Source organism: Ahaetulla prasina, chromosome 10 (genome assembly GCF_028640845.1).
Source record: "Ahaetulla prasina isolate Xishuangbanna chromosome 10, ASM2864084v1, whole genome shotgun sequence".
NCBI classification, from domain to species: Eukaryota; Metazoa; Chordata; class Lepidosauria; order Squamata; family Colubridae; genus Ahaetulla; species Ahaetulla prasina.
Genome location: NC_080548.1, coordinates 30,496,087 through 30,520,910, shown reverse-complemented (window position 1 = coordinate 30,520,910; position 24,824 = coordinate 30,496,087). Strand labels below are relative to the sequence as shown.

The window sequence follows — 24,824 nt, the reverse complement described above, 5'->3', positions numbered from 1 at the left end:
AAGGGACCAAGGTTGGAGACCCCAGCTGCACAGCATCTCCAGTAAAAATTCTGGGTTTTTTCCAAGGAGGCAGCCAGGAAAACTGTGCCAAAACACACACACACATATTCTGGGAAGAACATTCTGATACGTCGCGGGTCAGATGGTGTCTCCCAACAGGTATTCTCACACACGCGCACCGTTGGCCCAAAAAAATATTTATTGATTTTCCAACTTGCCCCATATGTGCGATTAGATAGGCTGCCATCTCTACCCGTTATTCCCTTTAACCCACTAATAATCGTTATTTTCAGTCGTAACCGCTTTTGTGTAAGAGTAACAGAACAGCGTGAATTCCACGTTGGGAAGGCGCCGGGAAAAAAAAAATTATGCACCAAACCGTCCACAAGAAGATGTTCGAACTCGGATCCCTGTGTCTCGTTCTCGCAACCCCAAACTTTTTCATTTCTAAAGCCCCCTCCCCCCCGGGTGCAAAGTTTTCCGGCCTTCTTCCCCCCCTTGCTCTAAGCCATTTCCCTCCCAAAGAAAACCCACAACTGTCGGGCAACTGTTTTCTAAGTAAAACACCCCTTTAAGCGTTTTGATAAATTAGCCGGCACCTCATTCGAGGCCGATTTCCGTGCCCTGGCAAAGAAATAAATTTATCGTGTCTGTTTCCACGGTGGAACATGGGGGGAGTGGCAGAGGTGGGTATTTATCCGGTTCGGACCAATTGACCCGAATCAGGAATGGAAATTGTCGGCTCTATGCTATCCTATCTGGGCACGTTTTTGAGGCCGGGCGCACATACGAAATGCCCATGTGCTCATATTTGCAACCCAGTAGGGAAAGTAAGTAAATACCACCCCTATGGGGTGGGGGCACCTCACTTCAAGCCTTCAGCCCCCTCTAGGGATTTTCCTAAAGAGAGATTCATTCCCTTCCAGAGAGCAATAGGATAAATTTAACCCTTTCCCACAGCGGGTCGCTCAAGGCGACACCCAATTTGCTCGCTGAATTTGAGGGCTGAGCAGCGAGGAAGGTGGGAACGTGTCAAAACTCAAGAAAGGCTAGAAAGCAGAAAATTTAAGGCAACTGCAGTCCATCACCATTGAGCTGGGAGATTTCTGTGCTTTTAAAGAAAGTATCTGTGGCTTTTCCCACCTTTTTGTGCAAAAAAACCCCCAAAAAACAAACACCCTCGTCGGATCATTCAAGATTATTCAATCCTTGAATGTTAAATTTCTAAAGCTCGGTTCCCACCACCCTCCGGTAAAAACCCCTAACCACAGTTACTGTCGTTAGGCCCTCTGACTATTGCAAAAGTAGTAGCTACAAGGAAGAAACTCCCCTTTGCTTTAAAAATTGGAACTTTTCTTAAAAGAAGACAGTGACAATCAAAAATTGACAGCTAGGGTGACGAGGGGTGAATCATAAAAAGATGAATACGTCGCTCAAGAAACAGAGTGCCAGGTGGTGCCCCTATACCAGACTATCTCTCTGACCCCAAATAGCGCCAGCCCAGCTCTATATTTTCCAAGAACCCAGAAGGAGAGGAAGCGTCGCTTGATCCAGAAAGCAAATTCAAGGCGAAGTCTTCGAAGATCAAAGCAGGCCGAAAGGATCCCACTCACCCACCCCAGTTCTAAATTAAACACTTGACAGTGTTAGAATGAAGTAGCGATAGCCGTATGTACAGAAATGCACCTAGCAATGCATTAAAACTCCTTTTAACTGTGGGGGTTCCCAATCCCCACTTAAGTCTCTTGCCCCCACCAAGCCCCTGAATGGGGTGTGTGTGTCACACTCTCTTCTTTTGGGCTGGCCTTTAAAAGGAAAAGAAAAACGAAAGGCCGTCGAATGACAGAAAGCAAGGCGCCCCTTTCGTAAGAAAAACCTTGGAGGGATGCCAAGACTCCAGCCGAAAGCAAAAACGAAGGATGGACGGATTGATGGGTGGATGGAAAGCTGGGGTTGCCATCCCCACAACGAGAGAGATTTTGGGGGGCGACCGGGGATGGGTGCTGGAGATGCCAACAGGGCGATCTGGCACCCTGGAGGGTGGGGAGCGCCAGCCTTCGTGGTTGGGAGGAAGGGGACGTAAGGAGGATGTCCCGCTAGGCTTCGAGATTCACTTCTCGAAGTGATCCAGAGGGTAATGTTCTCCATATTGTTTCAGATGACGCTCCAAGGACGTCTGCTGTTTGGCGATGTGCCAGGGCATCTCACTGTAGACGTCGGAGAAGAGGAGCTGAGGTTTCGGCTTCAGCTTCCGCTCGGCCTCCTCGAGGGCCTCCATCACCTGGAGATAGAGGGGTGGAGGGAACGCGACAATGAAGCAGAATCACGGAGTTGGAAGGGACCTTTGAGATCTTCTAGTCCAGGGGTCTCCAACCTTGGTCCCTTTAAGACTTGTGGACTTCAATTCCCAGAGTTCCTCAGCCAGCTTTGCTGGCTAAGGGACTCTGGGAGTTGAAGTCCACAAGTCTTAAAGGACCAAGGTTGAGACCCTGACTAGATGACCTCAAGCTTTGCTGGCTGAGGGACTCTGGGAGTTGAAGTCCACAAGTCTTCAAGGGACCAAGGTTGGAGACCCTGGACTAGATGACCTCCAAGCTTTGCTGGCTGAGGGACTCTAGGAGTTGAAGTCCACAAGTCTTAAAGGACCAAGATTGGAGACCCTGGACTAGATGACCTCCAAGCTTTGCTGGCTGAGGACTCTGGGAGTTGAAGTCCACAAGTCTTCAAGGGACCAAGGTTGGAGACCCTGGACTAGATGACCTCCAAGCTTTGCTGGCTGAGAGACTCTGGGAGTTGAAGTCCACAAGTCTTAAAGGGACCAAGGTTGGAGACCCCTGGACTAGATGACCTCCAAGCTTTGCTGGCTGAGGGACTCTGGGAGTTGAAGTCCACAAGTCTTAAAGGGACCAAGGTTGGAGACCCCTGGACTAGATGACCTCCAAGCTTTGCTGGCTGAGGGACTCTGGGAGTTGAAGTCCACAAGTCTTCAAGGGACCAAGGTTGGAGACCCCTGGACTAGATGACCTCCAAGCTTTGCTGGCTGAGGGACTCTAGGAGTTGAAGTCCACAAGTCTTAAAAGGACCAAGATTGGAGACCCCTGGACTAGATGACCTCCAAGCTTTGCTGGCTGAGGGACTCTGGGAGTTGAAGTCCACAAGTCTTCAAGGGACCAAGGTTGGAGACCCCTGGACTAGATGACCTCCAAGCTTTGCTGGCTGAGAGACTCTGGGAGTTGAAGTCCACAAGTCTTAAAGGGACCAAGGTTGGAGACCCCTGGACTAGATGACCTCCAAGCTTTGCTGGCTGAGGGACTCTGGGAGTTGAAGTCCACAAGTCTTAAAGGGACCAAGGTTGGAGACCCCTGGACTAGATGACCTCCAAGCTTTGCTGGCTGAGAGACTCTGGGAGTTGAAGTCCACAAGTCTTAAAGGGACCAAGGTTGGCGACCCCTGGACTAGATGACCTCCAAGCTTTGCTGGCTGAGGGACTCTGGGAGTTGAAGTCCACAAGTCTTAAAGGGAACAAGGTTGGAGACCCCTGGACTAGATGACCTCCAAGCTTTGCTGGCTGAGGGACTCTAGGAGTTGAAGTCCACAAGTCTTAAAGGGACCAAGATTGGAGACCCCTGGACTAGATGACCTCCAAGCTTTGCTGGCTGAGGGACTCTGGGAGTTGAAGTCCACAAGTCTTCAAGGGACCAAGGTTGGAGACCCCTGGACTAGATGACCTCCAAGCTTTGCTGGCTGAGAGACTCTGGGAGTTGAAGTCCACAAGTCTTAAAGGGACCAAGATTGGAGACCCCTGGACTAGATGACCTCCAAGCTTTGCTGGCTGAGGGACTCTGGGAGTTGAAGTCCACAAGTCTTCAAGGGACCAAGGTTGGAGACCCCTGGACTAGATGACCTCCAAGCTTTGCTGGCTGAGGGACTCTGGGAGTTGAAGTCCACAAGTCTTAAAGGGACCAAGGTTGAGACCCTGGACTAGATGACCTCCAAGCTTTGCTGGCTGAGGACTCTGGGAGTTGAAGTCCACAAGTCTTAAAGGGACCAAGGTTGGAGACCCTGGACTAGATGACCTCCAAGCTTTGCTGGCTGAGGGACTCTGGGAGTTGAAGTCCACAAGTCTTAAAGGGACCAAGGTTGGGACCAAGGGACCAAGTTTTGCTGGCTGAGGGACTCTGGGAGTTGAAGTCCACAAGTCTTAAAGGGACCAAGATTGGGACCAAGGGACCAAGTTTTGCTGGCTGAGGGACTCTGGGAGTTGAAGTCCACAAGTCTTAAAGGGACCAAGGTTGGGGACCCTGGACTAGATGACCTCCAAGCTTTGCTGGCTGAGAGACTCTGGGAGTTGAAGTCCACAAGTCTTAAAGGAACCAAGGTTGGAGACCCTGGACTAGATGACCTCCAAGCTTTGCTGGCTGAGGACTCTGGGAGTTGAAGTCCACAAGTCTTCAAGGGACCAAGGTTGGAGACCCCTGGACTAGATGACCTCCAAGCTTTGCTGGCTGAGAGACTCTGGGAGTTGAAGTCCACAAGTCTTAAAGGGACCAAGGTTGGAGACCCCTGGACTAGATGACCTCCAAGCTTTGCTGGCTGAGGGACTCTGGGAGTTGAAGTCCACAAGTCTTAAAGGGACCAAGGTTGGAGACCCCTGGACTAGATGACCTCCAAGCTTTGCTGGCTGAGGGACTCTGGGAGTTGAAGTCCACAAGTCTTAAAGGGAACAAGGTTGGAGACCCCTAGACTAGATGACCTCCAAGCTTTGCTGGCTGAGGGACTCTGGGAGTTGAAGTCCATAAGTCTTCCCCCCCAGGCCACGCCTCCAGACCCAGCTGATGGCAATCAGGCTTGGCTGGACCCTAGGTTTCGTAGGCAGGAGAGGCGGGAACAACAGAAGCAGGGGTGGGGCAGGCCTAGGAAGTGCTGAGTCATGGAGCCACACCCCACAGGATATAAAAGGCAGCAAGAACTGCTGTGCCTCTTCGTAGCAGGCAAATCAACTGATTAACTAAGAGCTGAAGTTTGTTCCTGGGTAACTCATCGGTGTCGAGGAAGATAACAGAGACATTTGGCAGACGCTAGCTATCCTGCTGCCAGAGCTGATAGTGCTGGCTAATTAAGCCATCACTCGGACGGAGGCGAAGGAGGGACAGAGCAATAGCCTTCCTTTTGGGGGGTTATTCCCAGGGGAATGCTTCTTGAAAAAGCACCATTGGGACAACCCTGACCTGGATGACTGAGAATCTCTGGGACTTTGGGGAAATTTAATCGCCCACCCTTGGCCCTCCCGGCACGGAGGCGAGACGGGAGGTCTTTCGGCTCCGCCACTGACCCGTTTGCGCGATTTCTTCCTCCAGCTCTTCTCCTGCTCCTCGTCCCACCAATTCCGGCTCGTCATGTAGTGACGGAGTCGGGAGATGGGATGATCTTGCTTGTCCCAATAATTGACTTCGTCCACGGAGCGGTAGGCTGAGCTGTCGTCGCTTGTGCTGTGGTGCCCAATCCTGGGAGAACAAACCAGGGCAGGCGGTGGGGGGGGGCCAAGCAGATTTCAGGCGGACCCCACCCCTCTCCCTCCACCCTCCCTGGTCTGACCTCCATTCCAGCTGTCGCCTCCAAACCTACCTGTAGGTCATGGCTTCAATGAGGAACGGCTGGTTCTCGGCAATGGCCCGGCGCCGGGCCTCCTTGGTGGCGTTAAACACCGCAAAGACGTCGTTGCCATCCACTCGGATAGACTGGATGCCGTAACCGGGACCCCGGGCGGCTGTGGGGGGGGCGGGGTTTCAAGAAGAGCTATCACCACACTGGGACTCTTGCCTTTTCCAGACCCTTCCTGCTAATTTTTGTTCAATTGACATTTTTTAAAATTTAAACTTAAAAATCTAGATCCAGGAAGGCTTGCGGATTGACTCTGGCAGAGTGGTTTCCAAAACAAGAATTCAGGCATTCCTCCACTTACGACCTTTCGTTTAGTGGCCGTACGAAGTTACAACAGCATTGGAAACAAAGGGAGTTACGACCCTGTTTCGCACTTACGACCATTGCACGGCCATGGGGAGGGCTACTTCTAACTTCCTTAGGATTAACAGCTTAAAACACGGATAGAGGAACTCCTCGACTTATGACCGGAATTAGGACCAAGAATTTCCATTGCTAAGCAAGACAATTACTAGGTCAGCGGTGCCCAATTTTACCATTGTTGTCGCCACGGTGGCTGAGCCAATTCACTTAACAGCGGGAGTGACTTGTGCAGTCGTTAAGCCAATTTGGCTTCCACGGTCGGAAGCCAGCTGCGAATGGCGATCCCTTGATCTCCGGACGCTGTATAACCGTCGTAAATACGTGCCGGTTTGCCAAGCATCTACATTTGGAGCAGGCGACAGTGGGGAATGCTACGATGGTCATAAGTGCGAGGACTGGTCCCAAGTCACTGTTTTCAGTGGCATTGTAACTGCGAACGGTCACTGAACGAACTCTTGTAAGTCGAGGACTCCCTGTAACGGGCCGTCCTCGACTTAGAACAATTCATTTAGTGACCGCTCGAAGTTACAATTTTTTTTTAAATTTTATTTGAATTTATACCCCGCCCTTCTCCGAAGACTCAGGGCGGCTTACACTATATCAAGCAATAGTCTTCATCCATTTGAATATTATATACAAAGTCAACTTTTATTGCCCCCAACAATCTGGGTCCTCATTTTACCTACCTTATAAAGGATGGAAGGCTGAGTCAACCTTGGGCCTGGTGGGACTTGAACCTGCAGTAATTGCAAGCAGCTGCTGTTAATAACAGACCGCTTAGTCTGTTGAGCCACCAGAGGCCCCTAATTTATTTATTTATTTATTTATTATTCATATTTATATACCGACCTATCTCCCGAAGGACTCAGGGCGGTTCACAGGCATATAAAACACTTATATACAATTTAAAATAAACATTAAAAAACTTATTCTAATGCCCAATTATTAAAACTAGAAATATAAATATTAAGACCAATTTAAAACCCCTATAAAATTTAAAATCTACGCCAGTCCTGCACAGATGAATAAATGTGTCTTGAGCTCGCGACGGAAGGTCCGGAGGTCCGGAAGTTGACGGAGTCCTGGGGGGAGTTCGTTCCAGAGGGTGTTTTAGGGGGTTTAATTTTCCAGTACAATGGTACCGGAAAAAGTGACCTAGGACCATTTTTCGCATTTATGGCTGTTGCACCATTCCCTGCGGTCATGTGATTTACTGTGCATTCGGATGATTGACAAATGACTCACATTTATGACAGCGGCAGTCTCTCTGGGGGGGGGAGGTGTCACGTGATCCCCTTTTGTGACCTTCTGACCAGCAAAATCAATGGGGAAGCCAGGTTCACTGAACAACTGGGTGACTAATTGAACTATTGCAGTGATTCACTTAACAACTGACTAAATGAACAACCACAACGATTCACTCAACCAAAGAGGCGAGGCGAGTTGTAACGCGGGGCGAAACCCACTGAACCGTCGTCTCACTCAGCGACATAAAGTTTGGTTCGTAAGTCGAGGACGGCCTGCATCCCCCTTTCCCCAACCGGACTGTCTCACCGATTCCATCGCCCCGGTATTGTTCGGAGGTCGGCGTGGAGATGGCGTAGCCGTTGTTCCGGCAGAAAAATATCACCGGGCACTCGAGGGTGGCCGCAAAATTGAAGCCCGCGTGGGCATCCCCCTCGCTGGACGTCCCTTCGCCGAAGTAGCAGATGACAACGCGGTTGGTGTTCGTCCGCTTGAAGGCGTAGGCGGCCCCCACCGCTAGCAAGGGAAGGAGAGTTAATTTTTGTTTGGGGGGGGGAGGGTTCCTCAAATATAAGAGCCTGCTTGGGCTTGGGTGGCTCCGTTTGGGGGGATGGGGGCTGGGATGTCTGCCCGGCAGTGGTGGGATTCAAATAATTTAACAACTGGTTCTCTGACCTAATGACCAACTGGGTGGGCGTGGTCATGGTGGGCGTGGCCAGGACCCAGCACACTTGGCATCCTTCACTGCACGGTCCCCCCGGAGCAAAAATGGGCTGTGGGGGGGGGCGCACTGCACCCCCCGCGCCCTGTTTTGGGCCTAGTAGACCTCCCTGCATTTACCTGGGAGCCAAAACCCGGGGTGTGTGGTGACTCCTGGAAGGGGAGGGGAAGGGCGGGGCCAGCCAGCAGTTTAACAACCGGGTTGCCTGAAGCGGACCGAACCGGCTGAACCTCACCACTGCTGCCAGAGTCTTGACAAGAAGCTGGCCTCTGGCGGTGCCTCACCTTGTGGGATCTGGGTGGCCAGCGGGGAGGAGATGGTGACGAAGTTCAAGTCCTTGCAGCCGTAATGCACCGGCATCTGGCGGCCTTTCCCGGGATCGCTGGCGTTGCCGTAGCACTGGGCCATAAACAGGTCCAGAGGGTAGCCCCTGTGCATCAGGACGCCTGGGAGGAAGGGAGGCAGAGAGAGAGAGAGAGAGAGAGAGAGAGAGAGACCAGGTTAGTGGCTTCGGGTAGCATCTGGCACTAGATTGGCATTGGCACTGGGCCAGGTGTTGTGGTCAACTTGTTTGTGTGTGTGGGGAGGGGAGGTAATCAACGGAATAAAAGATATAGATGAGACAAAATCACAAAATAATAAGGATAAGCTGAGATTTCTTTCTTTCTTTCTTTATTCAATTTTCTTCTTCTTCTTCCCTCCCTCTTCCTTTGTTCCTCTTCCTTCCTTCCTTTCCTTCTCTCCCTTCCTCTCTCTTTTCTTCCTACTTTCCTTCCTTCCTTTTCCTTTCTCCCTTCCTCTTTCTTTCTTTCTTTATTCAATTTTCTTCTTCTTCTTCCTCCTCTTCCTTTGTTCCTCTTCCTTCCTTTCCTTCTCTCCCTTCCTCTCTCTTTTCTTCCTACTTTCCTTCCTTCCTTTTCCTTTCTCCCTTCCTCTTTCTTTCTTTTCTTTCTTTCCTTTTCCTTCCTTCCTTCCCTCTTCCTCCCTCCCTTCCTCTCTTCTTCGTTTCTCCCTCCCTCCCTCTTTCTTTCTTTCTTTCCTCCTTCCTTCCTTCTTTCCTTCCTTCCTTCTTTCCTTCCTTTCCTCTTTCTCTTTCTTTCTATCTCTCTCTCTCTTTTCTTTCTTCCTTCCTTTCTTTCTTTCCTTTTTCTTTTCTTTCTCCCCCCCACTTAGTTGTTACTGACTCTGAGTAGCATACATACACATTTACTGCAATTCCTCTTATTAGAAACCAAAAAAAACAAAACCAAAACCCCTCTCTACAGCCCTCCAAAGCAACTGGTTGACTAGCTACCCGGTTAACGCCTCTCCCTTTTCAACTGCCTGTAATCCACCAACTTGTGCTGTTGGTGTTGCCTTAAAGAGGGGATACATTTCCCCCTAAACGAAGCTGCTGGGTTTCAGGAAACAGAGATCTGGTGCCAGTAGGCCATGCCGCGTTTGATCCCTGTGCGTTCCTGGTACCTCCTCAATTCAAAACAAACCAGGCTGGTCAATGAGAGATATGAAGTCCTCTGACATTGACTCATGCCAACAAGCCTTTATCCTGGGTTCAAGAGGCTATCATGCAAAACACGGCTGCTTTAAAGAGGTGCCAGCTGGGGCAACTTGCACCCGCAAACCTGCTCCCAAAACACCTTCTAGGCTTGGTTCCAAGCGCCATGCGTATCTCTAGGCTCAAGATACTAACAACGCAAGGGGAAGGAGAGTTAATTTTTGTTTGGGGGAGGGTTCCTCAAATATAAGAGCCTGCTTGGGCTTGGGTGGCTCCGTTTGGGGGGATGGGGGCTGGGATGTCTGCCCGGCAGTGGTGGGATTCAAATAATTTAACAACTGGTTCTCTGACCTAATGACCAACTGGGTGGGCGTGGTCATGGTGGGCGTGGCCAGGACCCAGCACACTTGGCATCCTTCACTGCACGGTCCCCCCGGAGCAAAAATGGGCTGTGGGGGGGGGCGCACTGCACCCCCCGCGCCCTGTTTTGGGCCTAGTAGACCTCCCTGCATTTACCTGGGAGCCAAAACCCGGGGTGTGTGGTGACTCCTGGAAGGGGAGGGGAAGGGCGGGGCCAGCCAGCAGTTTAACAACCGGGTTGCCTGAAGCGGACCGAACCGGCTGAACCTCACCACTGCTGCCAGAGTCTTGACAAGAAGCTGGCCTCTGGCGGTGCCTCACCTTGTGGGATCTGGGTGGCCAGCGGGGAGGAGATGGTGACGAAGTTCAAGTCCTTGCAGCCGTAATGCACCGGCATCTGGCGGCCTTTCCCGGGATCGCTGGCGTTGCCGTAGCACTGGGCCATAAACAGGTCCAGAGGGTAGCCCCTGTGCATCAGGACGCCTGGGAGGAAGGGAGGCAGAGAGAGAGAGAGAGAGAGAGAGACCAGGTTAGTGGCTTCGGGTAGCATCTGGCACTAGATTGGCATTGGCACTGGGCCAGGTGTTGTGGTCAACTTGTTTGTGTGTGTGGGGAGGGGAGGTAATCAACGGAATAAAAGATATAGATGAGACAAAATCACAAAATAATAAGGATAAGCTGAGATTTCTTTCTTTCTTTCTTTATTCAATTTTCTTCTTCTTCTTCCCTCCCTCTTCCTTTGTTCCTCTTCCTTCCTTCCTTTCCTTCTCTCCCTTCCTCTCTCTTTTCTTCCTACTTTCCTTCCTTCCTTTTCCTTTCTCCCTTCCTCTTTCTTTCTTTTCTTTCTTTCCTTTTCCTTCCTTCCTTCCTCTTCCTCCCTCCCTTCCTCTCTTCTTCGTTTCTCCCTCCCTCCCTCTTTCTTTCTTTCTTTCCTCCTTCCTTCCTTCTTTCCTTCCTTCCTTCTTTCCTTCCTTCCTTCTTTCTCTTTCTTTCTATCTCTCTCTCTCTTTTCTTTCTTCCTTCCTTTCTTTCTTTCCTTTTTCTTTTCTTTCTCCCCCCCACTTAGTTGTTACTGACTCTGAGTAGCATACATACACATTTACTGCAATTCCTCTTATTAGAAACCAAAAAAAACAAAACCAAAACCCCTCTCTACAGCCCTCCAAAGCAACTGGTTGACTAGCTACCCGGTTAACGCCTCTCCCTTTTCAACTGCCTGTAATCCACCAACTTGTGCTGTTGGTGTTGCCTTAAAGAGGGGATACATTTCCCCCTAAACGAAGCTGCTGGGTTTCAGGAAACAGAGATCTGGTGCCAGTAGGCCATGCCGCGTTTGATCCCTGTGCGTTCCTGGTACCTCCTCAATTCAAAACAAACCAGGCTGGTCAATGAGAGATATGAAGTCCTCTGACATTGACTCATGCCAACAAGCCTTTATCCTGGGTTCAAGAGGCTATCATGCAAAACACGGCTGCTTTAAAGAGGTGCCAGCTGGGGCAACTTGCACCCGCAAACCTGCTCCCAAAACACCTTCTAGGCTTCGGTTCCAAGCGCTGCGTATCTCTAGGCTCAAGATACTAACAACGCAAGGGGGAAGGAAGGTCAAGGTTGGACAGTTTGGTCTAGTGGTTAAGGAACAGGCTACAAACAAGGAGACGTGAGTTCTAGTCCCACCTTAGGTATGAAAGCCGGCTAGGTGATTTTGGGCCAATCACCAGGAGACGGTGAGTTCTAGTTCCCCTTACGTATGAAAGCCGGCTGGGGGACTTTCAGCCAATCACCAGGAGACAGTGAGTTCTAGTTCCCCTTAGGCATGAAAGCCGGCTAGGTGATTTTGGGCCAAAGGAGACGGTGAGTTCTAGTTCCCCTTACGTATGAAAGCCAGCTGGGGGACTTTCGGCCAATCACCAGGAGACGGGGAGTTCTAGTTCCCCTTAGGCATGAAAGCCAGCTGGGGGACTTTGGGCCAATCACCAGGAGACGGTGAGTTCTAGTTCCCCTTACGTATGAAAGCCGGCTGAGGGACTTTGGGCCAATCACCAGGAGACGGTGAGTTCTAGTTCCCCTTACGTATGAAAGCCAGCTGGGGGACTTTCGGCCAATCACCAGGAGACTGAGTTCTAGTTCCCCTTACGTATGAAAGCCGGCTGGGGGACTTTGGGCCACACCAGGAGACGGTGAGTTCTAGTTCCCCTTACATATGAAAGCCGGCTGGGAGACTTTCGGCCAATCACCAGGAGACGGTGAGTTCTAGTTCCCCTTAGGCATGAAAGCCGGCTGGGGGACTTTGGGCCAATCACCAGGAGACGGTGAGTTCTAGTCCCGCCTTAGGCATGAAAGCCAGCTGGGGGACTTTGGGCCAATCACCAGGAGACGGTGAGTTCTAGTTCCCCTTACGTATGAAAGCCAGCTGGGGGACTTTCGGCCAATCACCAGGAGACGGTGAGTTCTAGTCCCGCCTTAGGCATGAAAGCCAGCTGGGGGACTTTGGGCCAATCACCAGGAGACGGTGAGTTCTAGTTCCCCTTACGTATGAAAGCCAGCTGGGGGACTTTCAGCCAATCACCAGGAGACGGTGAGTTCTAGTCCCATTTTAGTCATAAAAGACAGCTGGGGGACTTTGAGCGAGTCACTCTCTTTCACCCCAGCCCACCTCACAGGGTTGTTATTGTGGGGGAAAATAGGAGACGGAAGGTGTGTTGGATACGTTCGCAGTCTTATTTGTCAAAATAATAAAGGCAGGATACAAACCAACCAAGCAGAGTAAAGAAAAGGTGGAAATACTGCCCTACGCAGGCCACACCGAGCTCATAAACCAAGATTCTAGTCCTCTGTTGTGAAACGCTGCCCCCTGGTGGCTGCTTAGCTGAGGGTGAGGAAGAAGAAAAAAAACGCCTTGCCAAGGGTCACCTGCTTCCCGATACTGTCCGAAGACCAGGTCAGCGTCATCCAGAGCTGCGATGCTGCCCACGTGGGTGCCTTCTTCCCCATAGTTGGTCATATAAAAGGAAATGCGTCCCTGGGAATAAAAAAGAGAGAGGGGCTGTGAACGTGGGCCGGGGCTTCAGCTCTGAAGCCTAAAAGGTGCTAATGAAGAAGAATATTGGTAACTCAGGGTCGCCATGAATGAAGGGACCTTGATGCTCTCTGAGCTTGGTGGTCTTCTTGCAGATGTTTCATTACCAAACTAGGTAACATCATCAGTGCTAGAAGGGAGTGGGGTTTGTGGGGAGGAGGAGGAGGAGGAGGAGAGGGAGGAGGAGGAGCAGGACTGTGTGGGGTCCTTGGTACTCTCTGACCTTGCTCGATTTCTTGAAGACGTTTCATTACCAAACCAGGTAACATCATCATTGCTAATAAGGAGTGCAGTTTGCTGTCAGGTTATATTTTGGCACCCAGACTCCATGCCGGGTAAGCCTTGCTAAGTCAGAGGTCAACAACCTTTCGGACCTCAGGGGCCCCAAAATTCATAATTTTAAATCCCACGGACCACTAATATGCATTTTTTTTAAAAAAAGATAATAGTATTTAACTATTCTAGGTCAGTGCAATGTAAAAAATGCAAAGAATTTTTCTGTAGACCGCCAACGGGACCTTGTCTTGATCCCAGATGCCAACTGTCACCCCAATGGTGGTGTCATCACGAGGGCCCATCCAGAGATCCCCTGCCCTGCTCCCCGCCCCCCCACTCCCTGCCATCCTCCCACCTGTCTCTGGGACTCATATAGGATGCGATCCATGGTGTTGAGCAACGTCATACTCTTGTAGAATTTCAGCACTTCCTCCTGGGATATCTGCAGAGGGAGGAAAGGGAAAGGTCACTTTTAGGCATGTTTTGGGAGAAGCAGGTAAGGGGGAGGCGGACCCTAAAACAGGGGTTTCCAACCTTGGCCACTTTAAGACTTGTGGACTTCAACTCCCAGACCCTTGCTGGCTGAGGAATTCTGAGAGTTGAAGGCCACAAGTCTTAAAGTGGCCAAGGTTGGCCGAGGAATTCTGGGAGTTGAAGGCCACAAGTCTTAAAGTGGCCAAGGTTGGCCGAGGAATTCTGGGAGTTGAAGACCACAAGTCTTAAAGTGGCCAAGGTTGGCCGAGGAATTCTGGGAGTTGGTCCACAAGTCTTAAAGTGGCCAAGGTTGGCCGAGGAATTCTGGGAGTTGAAGTCCACATGTCTTAAAGTGGCCAAGGTTGGCCGAGGAATTCTGGGAGTTGAAGGCCACATGTCTTAAAGTGGCCAAGGTTGGCCGAGGAATTTTGGAAGTTGAAGGCCACAAGTCTTAAAGTGGCCCAGGTTGGAGACCCCTGGCCTAGAACTCACCTGTGGATCCTCACTGGGGTTGACTATCTGTCCCTGCCGGTCCATGACTCGATAGATGGGGATCCCCGAAATGACGTTGGGTTGGATGAATTCCAGCTTGTCGATAAAGACGGCCGAGGCTCCCGGGAACTGGGGCTTCTCTTCCAGGGAGGTGAATTCCTGCTGCCGAAGACCCCCCTGGGGGAAGAGCAGAAATACGTATGCATGAAAGGGTGAGCAGAGCTGCCCCACAGCTGGCTTGTGGGGGATGACCCATCGATCAGATTTAGAAGGAGTCCTCGACCTTACAACCGCTCGTTTTGTGACTGCCTGGGGAATTCTGGGAGTCGCAAGTACCTCGCACCTTCCAGATGCCAAGGCTGAGAGACAGAACTTTGGGCTGTGACAGAATGAAAGACGCTAGCTTTTAATTTATTTTTTATTCTAAGCAGTCCAGCAGAGATTCTTTGAAGTTCAACAGCTGGTGATCAGGGCACGGTACCCCAACCAACCTGGTCAGTCTATGCTTGGATTTTTAAAAAGATTAATCAGGATTAGATAGGAGAGAGATAGAAAAGGGAGGGAGGAGGGAGCAAAAAAAAGGAAGGAAGGAAGGAAGGAAGGAAGGAAGGAAGGAAGGAAGGAAGGAAGGAAGGAAGGAAGGAAAAAGCAAAATGGGAAGGAAGGAGGGAGGGAAGGAGAGAAAGCAAACAAGCAAGAGAAAGAAAGAAAAAGAAGGAAGGAAAGAAGGAAAGAAGGAAAGAAAGAAAGGAGGGAGGGGGGGAAGGAAGGAGGAGGGAGAAAAGAAAAGAAGGAAAGGATAGGAAGAGAAAAACAAAGAGAAAAAGAAAGAAAGAAAAAGAAGAAGTAAGGAAGGAAAGGAAAGGAAAGAAAGAAAGAAAAAAAGAAAGAAAAAAGAAGGAAAGAAAGGATGGATGGAGGGAGGGAAGGAGCGAGGGAGGGAGAAAAAGAGAAAAGAAGGAAAGGGTAGGAAGATAAAAGAAAGAGAGAAAGAGAAAAGGAAGGAAGGAAGGAAGGAAGAAAAGAAAGAAAGAAAGAAAAGAAGGAAAGAAGGAAAGAAAGGACGGAGGGAGGGAGGGAGGGAGGGAGAAAAAGAGAAAAGAAGGAAAGGATAGGAAGATAAAAAGAAAGAGAAAGAAAAAAAGAAGGAAGGAAGGAAGGAAGGAAGGAAGGAAGGAAAGAAAGAAAGAAAGAAAGAAAGAAAGAAAGAAAGAAAGAAAGAAAGAAAGAAAGAAAGAAAGAAAGAAAGATTTTTTTTACTGGAAAGGCCGCATCTATGAGAATAATTCACAACCCTATAAACTAGATTCAGCTGAGAATGAGTGACAAGCTCACAACCCCCCCCCCAAAACTTTAACCACTAGGCCTTGCACATGAATGTGTCTGCTATTGGTTCAGCCTGCTCCAAATTCTCTCCCAAGGCCGGCTGACCAAACCGAAAACTCTCCCAGCCGTTCCAGGCGAAGAGTTCGCTTGCAGGAGGGCAGAATCTAGAATTCACAAACCGAAATAACTTCGTTGGCATAAAAATGCCCGCAAAGGGGAAACCCTCTTTCTCCATTCCCACCAGGAAAAGCTGGATAGCCATCGGTAAATAAGCTTGATGCCAATCATTGGTGCCCGGGCAGTGCCGGGGAGAAGCCTGACCTGCCTCCAACACGCCCCTTGAAATGGACCAATCGCAGGAGGCGCTCACAAGGGCACCCTCTGCCCTCCTCCCTTCTGCCAAGAAAGCCAAGGCTGGCCCACCGGCGGGTGACACCCCCTACCTTGCCTGCCACTGAAAATGCCTTTCTGCAAAGAACATTCTTTAAAAGCCAACCGGGCATTTTCTCCTACTTCCAGAGTTAACTGATTTTTGCACTTTTGCATTTTTTATATTGGAGGTCTGGTGGGTTTAAGCCCGGGTCTTTTGCCAATGCTTTCTCAGAAGGCCGCGGTGTGGCTCAGGCTGTAAGAAGCCTGTTATTAAACACAGCTGCCTGCAATTACTGCAGGTTCAAGTCCCACCAGGCCCAAGGTTGACTCAGCCTTCCATCCTTTATAAGGTAGGTAAAATGAGGACCCAGATTGTTGGGGGCAATAAAAGTTGACTTTGTATATAATATACAAATAGAATGAGACTATTGCCTTATACACTGTAAGCCGCCCTGAGTCTTCGGAGAAGGGCGGGATATAAATGTAAAAAAAAAAAAAAAAGCAAATCCCACTGGATTTCAGTGGGGCTCACTCACTCCCCAGGAAGCCTGCCCACCATTGCAGGTTTTCACCTACTAACAGTAAGGCAGTTCTTCCAAATATTCAGTGCAAAAAAACCCCGATGGATTTTTTTGGTTTTTCCTGGGGTTTTTATGACTGCTAGCACATCAGAGGTCCCATCGAATGCACCAGAGATGGGACAAATAGCATCCCATTACGATGCGGTCTAGGACCAACCTAGCGACTAGGAGATGGAGAGTTCTAGTCCCACCTCAGGCATGAAAGCCAGCTGGGTGACTTGGGCCAATTACCAGGAGACTGGGAGTTCTAGTCCCACTTTAGGCATAAAAGCCAGCTGGGTGACTTTGGGCCAATCACCAGGAGACTGGGAGTTCTAGTCCCACCTTAGGCATAAAAGCCAGCTGGGTGACTTTGGGCCAATCACCAGGAGACTGGAAGTTCTAGTCCCACCTCAGGCATAAAAGCCAGCTGGATGACTTTGGGCCAATCACCAGGAGACTGGGAGTTCTAGTCCCACCTCAGGCATGAAAGCCAGCTGGGTGATTTTGGGCCAAGAAGTTTGGGAATTCTAGTTCCGCCTTAGCTATGAAAGCCAACTGGGTGACTTTGGGACGCCCATTCTCTCTCAGCTCAACCCACCTCACAAGGTTGTTGTTGTGGGGAAAATAGCAGGAGAGGGAAGTATTATGTACGCTCACTGCCTTAAGTCATTTATAAATGTTAATACAGGTGGGATACAATGAAATAAAATGAAATAAATATGCTGCGCGGACCTAGTAGAACAATGATCGTTGTAATTCAACAGGCCTTGAGGGCAAAAGATGACGGAAGGTTACATATACATGTGTGCATGGATGGACACACACACACACAAAGAGCTAAAATACATCTGATTTCAAACAAGCCTCCCTTCCCAATCACCACCCAAGAATTGTGACATTATTTATTTATCTTTGAGACTGCATCCCCATCTAGTTAATCCAATGTTTTCAATAACCTGACTAGGGAATTCTGGGAGTTAAAGTCCGTAAATCTTACAAAGTTGAGAACCACAGGGTTAAGGGGAACTGAGGAACTGGGAAACCTAGTTTCACGCCCACCTTTGCAGGCGTTCTCAGCCAGGCGGATGACCCAATGTCTTTGATTTATGGAATTATTTGTTTGATTTCTGCAGTATAGCCACCCACCTCAACCATGGGCGCTTTGCAAGGTTGTTGGGGGTGGGAGGGAAACACCTTTGCACATACATGCAACACATCATTTTACACACACGTGCAACACATTACACACAGAGGTAGGTGTAAGGGTCCTTGGATCTGCACCCCACACTCCTTTCTCTCTCTTTAAAAGAGGGCGGTCCAAATTTGGGGACTTGAAGACGTGGGGACTTCAACTCCCAGAATTCCCCAGAATTCCCCAGAATTTTGGGGAATTCTGGGACTTGAAGTCCCCACGTCTTCAAGTTCCCAAGTTTGGACCAGTCTGTTTTAAAAGATGCGGGGGGCGGTCTTTTTTTGGGGGGGAGGGAAGAGTATGTGTGTCTCATCTTGCAGAGATTCCGGCCCTCCCTTGACTACAAGGTGGTACCCTCCAGGGTTGCAGGACAACAACACCCAATCTCCTTGGCTGGGGAGCGTGGGGACTGTAGTCCCTCTGCTCCGGAAGGCAGGGGACAATGGATCCTCATCAGCCTTCTGGAATCACCCCTCCGATCCCCAAATTGGGTCATTTCCCATCCTGTCAGGCCAGCCCCCCCTCCCCTTCTGGGGGAGGGTCTCAAGCCAAGAACTTTGCAAAGACTTTTGGGAAGCCCCAAATAAATAACGCCCCCCCCGCCTGCTTAAGGGGGAGCCCCCACCCCCAATATTCCTCCTACCCCACCCCCAATATTCCTAGGATCCCCAAATTGGGTCATTTCCCATCCTATCAAGCCAGCCCACCCCCTTCCCCTTCTAGGGGAGGGTCTCAAGCCAAGAACTTTGCAAAGACTTTTGGGAAGCCCCAAATACATAACGCCCCCCCCGCCTGCTTAAGGGGGAGCCCCCACCCCCAATATTCCTCCTACCCCCACCCCCAATATTCCTCGGATCCCCAAATTGGGTCATTTCCCATCCTATCAAGCCAGCCCCCCCCCTCCCCTTCTGGGGGAGGGTCTCAAGCCAAGAACTTTGCAAAGACTTTTGGGAAGCCCCAAATAAATAACGCCCACACACCCCGCCTGCTTAAGAGGAGCCCCACCCCAATATTCCTCCCTCCCATCTGGGAAGCCCCACCCCAATTCCATAACTCTCAAGCCAATTCACTGCCCAGGGCATTTCACCCACAACGACCACCGACCCCAATGCCCACCCATGGAGACCCCACCCCACCCCATCTCCCCTTCTTGGAGCCCTTGACACCCCAAAGACTCCCCACCTCCACCCCTTGCAATTGCACCCCCCCCGTCCCCAGACTCACCCCTGCTGAGCGCAGCCCCCTGAGCCCGGCCGGGCAGGGAAGCCGAAGCCCCCGCAGGAAGCCCAGCCCGGCTCTGCCCACCGCCGCCGCCGCCGCTGCCATCTTGCCCGAGAGGCGGAGAGAGCCAGCAAGCCGCGCCCGGGAACGGGAGGAGCGGAGCGCCCGGCCACCCGCCCGCTTCTTTCTCTTCTTCCTCCTCCTCCTCCTCTGCCCTGGGCAGAGCAGGGACGCCCCGCTCGGGACGGTCGGGCAGGCGGTGGGGGGGCGATTGTGCCAGGCTCCTGGAGGGCGCCCGGTTGGAGAAGAAGGGGACTGCGATGGTTTTGGGGGTGGGCGTCGATTGGAGGTTTGATCCTTCAGGTGATGGGCGAGGAAGATGGGAAGGGACTCCTGCAAGCCCTCGGGCCCCTTTCTTTTCTTTTCTTTTCTTTTTTCTTTTCTTTTCTTTTCTTTTTTCTTTTCTTTTCTTTTCTCTTCTTTTTTCTTTTTATGTTTGTCACATTATATACATTTTTATTTTTTTATTTTTATTTCTGGGCAAATTTTTTTATTTTTCCATAATAATTCCCACCATTTGACCAGTGTACAATACAATCACTTATCCAACCATCGATCCTATACTCAAATTATACTCCATCAGGGCTGCTCGACCACCACTCCCTCCCTTAATCCTTTCTACCCTTCTCATCCTTATTCGACTTTCCCCACCATCCTTCTCCTTGCTTTCCTACTTCCCCGCCTCTTCCCCACTTCTCACTACCATCTTTTCTAACCCTCTATCTTCTCCTCCTTCTTCTCCTCCTATCCTTTCTTCTCCCTCCCTTCTTTCCTACCTGCCTACCTACTTTCTTCCTTCTTTACTCCTCTTTCCTTACCCTTTCCCTTCGGGAGTGGTTACCAAGCAGTCCCAACTACATTTTTATTTTTATCACATTATATACAAGCACACTGAAGCAGTAGGCATGAGTTTAAATGGACTCCAGAGGATGGTAGAGGACAGGAAGGCCTGGAGGAATGTTGTCCATGGGGTCGCGATGGGTCGGACACGACTTCGCAACGAACAACAACAATACAAGCACATATAATGAAAGAAAACAATAGGACAGGAACGGTAGGCACTTTTGTGCTCTTATGCACGCCCCTTATAGTCCTTTTAGGAACGGGGTGAGGTCAATGGTAGATAGTCTTTGGTTAAAGCATTTGGGATTTTGAGAAGAGACCACAGAGTCAGGTAGTGGGTTCCAAGCATTAACAACTCTGTTACAGAAGTCATATTTTCTGCAATCAAGATTGAAGCGGTTAACATTAAGTTTGAATCTATTGTTTGCTCTTGTATTATTGCGATTGAAGCTGAAGAAGTCTTTTAACAGGAAGGACATTGCAATAGATGATTCTGTGTGTTAAACACAGGTCATGTCGGAGTCGGCGGAGTTCTAAGTTTTCTAATCCCAGGATTTCAAGTCTGGTGGTGTAAAGTATTTTGTTGTTTACAGAGGAGCGGAGAACTCTTCTTGTAAAATATTTCTGGACTCGTTTTGGATGTTCAATTGTATTAATGTCAGAGATGCGGTATGTGGTATTGGAGGTTTGATCCTTCAGGTGATGGGCAAGGAAGATGGGCAGGCACTCCTGCAAACCCTCGGGGGCCCCTTTCGCCCCTCTGCAAACCTCCCACCAATCTGCAAGAGAGAGACAGAGAAAGGCAGATGGATAAAAAGGGGGAGAGGAAGGGAGAGATCAGGGGTCACCAACTTTTTGGACCTCAGGGACCACTAAATTCATAATTTTAAATCCCATGGATCATTAATATGATTTTTAAAAAAAAGATAAATAGTATTTAGCGCAATATAAAAAAATGCAAATATTTTTTCTGCAGACCACCAACATTTTCTCATGGACCACCAGTGGACCACTGGTTGGTGACCACTGGGATAGATGGTTGGATGGATCATGGAAGGATCGACGGATGGAGGAATGGTTATGTAGAAAGAGGGAAGGAGGGATAAAGGAGAGATTGATAGATGATAGAGATATAGACGATAGCTATAGAGATCAGATTGATATGGAAATAAGATAGACAGTTAGACAGATACATACATACAATACAATACAGTTCTTTATTGGCCAAGTGTGATTGGACACACAAGGAATTTGTCTTTGGTGCATATGTTCTCAGTTTACATAAAAATAAAAGATACATTTGTTAAGAATCATAAGGTACAACATTTTGTTGTTGTTAGTTGTGAAGTTAGTTGTCCGACCCATTGCGACCCCATGGACGTTCCTCCACTTAATAATAGTCATATGATAGATAGATGGATGGATGGATGGATGATAGAAAAATGGATATCTGGATGGATGGATCTAATCCATATGGATTAGATAGTTGATATAGATTAGAGAGAGATAGATGATAGATTGATAGATGATAGATAGATATGATGGATGGATGGATGGATGGATGGATGGATGGATGGATGGATGGATGGTAGAAAATTCGATATCTGGCTTGATATATAGATTAGAGAGATAGATGATAGATGGATAAATAGATGGATAGATAGATGGATGATAGATGGATAGATGGATAGATGGATGATAGATAATTGGATGATAGGTAGGTAGGTAGGTAGGTAGGTAGGTAGGTAGGTAGGTAGATAGATAGATAGATAGATAGATAGATAGATAGATAGATAGATAGATAGATAGATAGATAGAAAGAAAAATGGATATCTGGATGGATGGATCTAATCCATATGGATTAGATAGTTGATATAGATTAGAGATAGATAGATGATAGATTGATAGATGATAGATAGATAGATATGATGGATGGATGGATGGTAGAAAATTCGATATCTGGCTGGATATATAGATTAGAGAGATAGATGATAGATGGATAAATAGATGGATAGATAGATGGATGATAGATGGATAGATGGATGATAGATAATTGGATGATAGGTAGGTAGGTAGGTAGGTAGGTAGATAGATAGATAGATAGATAGATAGATAGATAGATAGATAGATAGATAGATAGATAGATAGAAAGAAAAATGGATATCTGGATGGATGGATCTAATCCATATGGATTAGATAGTTGATATAGATTAGAGATAGATAGATGATAGATTGATAGATGATAGATAGATAGATATGATGGATGGATGGATGGATGGATGGTAGAAAAATCGATATCTGGCTGGATATAGATGATATAGATTAGAGAGATAGATGATAGATAGATAAATAGATGGATAGATAGATATATGGATGATAGATAGATGGATAGATATATGGATGATAGATAGATAATTGGATGATAGGTAGATAGATAGATAGATAGATAGATAGATAGATAGATAGATAGATAGATAGATAGATAGATAGATAGATAGATAGATAGAAAGAAAAATGGATATCTGGATGGATGGATCTAATCCATATGGATTAGATAGTTGATATAGATTAGAGATAGATAGATGTAGATTGATAGATGATAGATAGATAGATATGATGGATGGATGGATGGATGGTAGAAAAATCGATATCTGACTGGATATAGATGATATAGATTAGAGAGATAGATGATAGATAGATAGATAAATAGATGGATAGATAGATAGATGGATGATAGATGGATGGATGATAGATAGATAGGAATGGAGACAGAGAGATAAAGCCACACAGATATAACTGTTAGAATGGCTGCCAAGAGTCTTCTGGAGTAGAACCTCTCCTAAATTGAATTAAAAAATAAATAAGGTCAATCACAAAATAACAGAGCGCGTGCGTGTGTTTTGCAAAAGCCACGGAGGGAGGGCGAGGAGAGGGCGGGGGCGTGGCGTGGCGCCCAACCGCCAATCAGCCGTCCCTACGTCAGGCTCGGAGGGGAAAAAAAAGCCCCGGATGCGGAAGTGCCGTGAAGGGAACCACGTGGGCAGCATGGAGAGCGAGCAGCGGCGCTTCGACTCCGGCGATCTGCCTTCTTTGCGCCGGATCGTGTGCGAGCAAGGGCCGATCTCCCGCCCCGACGGCTCCGTCTCTTGGATGCAGGGTGCGCAGCGGCGCGGCTGGCTGTCCTCCCTCCTAGCTGCCCCTCCCTCCCTCCCTCCCTCCCACTCTTGATCACCTCGTGGTGTTTTTTCCTGGATATTTTTTTTTTGGGGTAGGGGGTGGGTGGATCAGGCGCCTTCGGGATATGCTGGACTCCATCCAGCTCCCATTCTCGCACATCTGGGCGGGTCCAGGCAGGATGGGAGCCGAGCCAGGGGCATCGCGAGCTTTCCTGGAATAATTCCTTTCATTCCAGAAAAAAAATGTAGAGTTCAATTCCTCCACTGAGACTGGGGTGGGTGGGAGAGAAGAACCAGTGGAGCTCAGAGGCGTGTTGTGGTTGGATATCTTGTCATGGTTGACTTTCCCTGGCATTAAGGGATGGTTTAAACCAGGGGTGAAATCTAATTTTTTTTACTACCTGTTCTGTGGGCGTGGCTTGGTGGGCGTGGCAGAAGGATACTGCAAAATCCCCATTCCCTCCCCACACCTGGGGGGAAGGATATTGTAAAATCCCCATTCCCTCCCCACTCCTGGGGGGAAGGATATTGTAAAATCCCCATTCCCTCCCCACTCCTGGGGGGGAAGGATATTGTAAAATCCCCATTCCCACCCACTCCTGGGGCAAGGATACTGCAAAATCCCCATTCCCACCCACTCCTGGGGGGGAAGGATGTTGCAAAATCTCCATTCCCTACCCACTCTGGGGCCAGCCAGAGGTGGTATTTGCCGGTTCTCCGAACTGCTCAAAATTTCCGCTACCGGTTTTTCAGAACTTGTCAGAACCCTGCTGGATTTCCCCCCCCCCCGTGGTTTAAACCAACCTCGGCCACTTTTAAGACTTGAAGACTTTGCACTCCCAGAATTCCCCAGCCAGCATAGTCCACAAGTCTTAAAGTGGCCAAAGTTGGAGCCCCCCCCCCCCCGGTTTAAAAGTTTTTTGTTTTTTTTTACTCAAACGTGACCATTTTAGGAGGTGTGGGGACTTCAACTCCCAGGGTTATTCTCAGCACACACCCTTTTTAAAAAAAACAAACGATGGAGGATTGCCAAAAGTTGTCCTTTGGATCAGGGGTCTCCAGTCTTGGCCACTTTAAGCTTGGTGGACTTCAACTCCCAGAATTCTCCAGCCAGCTTTGCTGGATAACTGTCCCAAAGGTACTTTTTGGGTTTTTTTCCAAGAGGCAACTGGGCTTTCTGGTTTTTCTTTGATGACGTTTTCGCTTCTCACCCAAGAAGCTTCTTCAGCCCCGAATGGATGGTGGGGAACGGAAGGGCTTTTGCATCATCCCAAGAAGCTGAAGAAGCTTCTTGGGATGAGAAGCGAAAACGTCTTCGAAGAAAAACCAGAAAGCCCAGTTGCCTCTTGAAAAAAAAATAGCATCTTTGGGACAACCACGACTTGGATGACTTGAGAATCTCCATAGACCTTCGGATAACTGTTTTGCTACATCCTCCCCCCCACCCCCCATTATTAGCAATTCAACATATTTGTGTTGCACGTATCCGGTCTCCCACCCAAAAGGTGGAATTAGAGTAGAGAAATTTCTGTAATTCTATCATTTTCCATTATTCAGCTGAAAGTAGCGTGCTTAGAGCCTTCCTTCCATTTTTTTTTTATTATTTCCAGGGGATACCTCCGTGTTAGTTGGGGTGTACGGACCCACAGAAGTGAAGGTCAGCAAGGAAATTTACGATAAAGCGACTCTGGAGGTTCTGCTGAGACCGAAAGTTGGCCTGCCAGGTGAGGGGACCCTGTATTAGAGATCGCCACAAAGGGTGGGTTCTTTTGGGGGGGGGGTTTGCCTGCTAAATGCTGGTGGTACAATATGTGTGTAGGTATTTGTATCCTTGCCTTTATTACTTTTACAAAAAAACTCAGATCATATCCAACAGGCCTTCCTCCTATTTTCCCCACAACCTCCATC

General features: G+C 48.9%; 2 protein-coding genes across 3 annotated transcripts in view; one reads left to right on the top strand and one right to left on the bottom strand.

Annotated features, from left to right (window-relative positions):
- Window positions 1-176: 176 nt before the first annotated feature.
- BCKDHA (branched chain keto acid dehydrogenase E1 subunit alpha) lies at window positions 177-19,000 on the bottom strand. The gene is made up of 9 exons (XM_058196151.1): window positions 18,841-19,000; window positions 14,164-14,340; window positions 13,553-13,639; window positions 12,756-12,864; window positions 10,167-10,328; window positions 7,579-7,785; window positions 5,626-5,767; window positions 5,333-5,504; window positions 177-2,281 (listed from the first exon to the last, which is right to left on the bottom strand). The coding sequence occupies exons 1-9, from the start codon at window positions 18,940-18,942 to the stop codon at window positions 2,111-2,113; spliced, it is 1,329 nt and encodes a 442-aa protein (XP_058052134.1). The 5' UTR covers window positions 18,943-19,000; the 3' UTR covers window positions 177-2,110.
- A 3,763-nt stretch (window positions 19,001-22,763) lies between these two features.
- Window positions 22,764-24,824, top strand: part of EXOSC5 (exosome component 5) — a 28,618-nt gene continuing 26,557 nt past the window's right edge. For both annotated transcript variants that reach the window (XR_009156611.1, XM_058195991.1), the window contains exons 1-2: window positions 22,764-22,897; window positions 24,527-24,640. Coding sequence is in view for 1 of the 2 variants with exons in the window: in XM_058195991.1 (XP_058051974.1) it covers window positions 22,786-22,897; window positions 24,527-24,640 (226 nt within the window). In the remaining variant the exon portion in view is untranslated. The remainder of the gene's footprint in view (window positions 22,898-24,526; window positions 24,641-24,824) is intronic.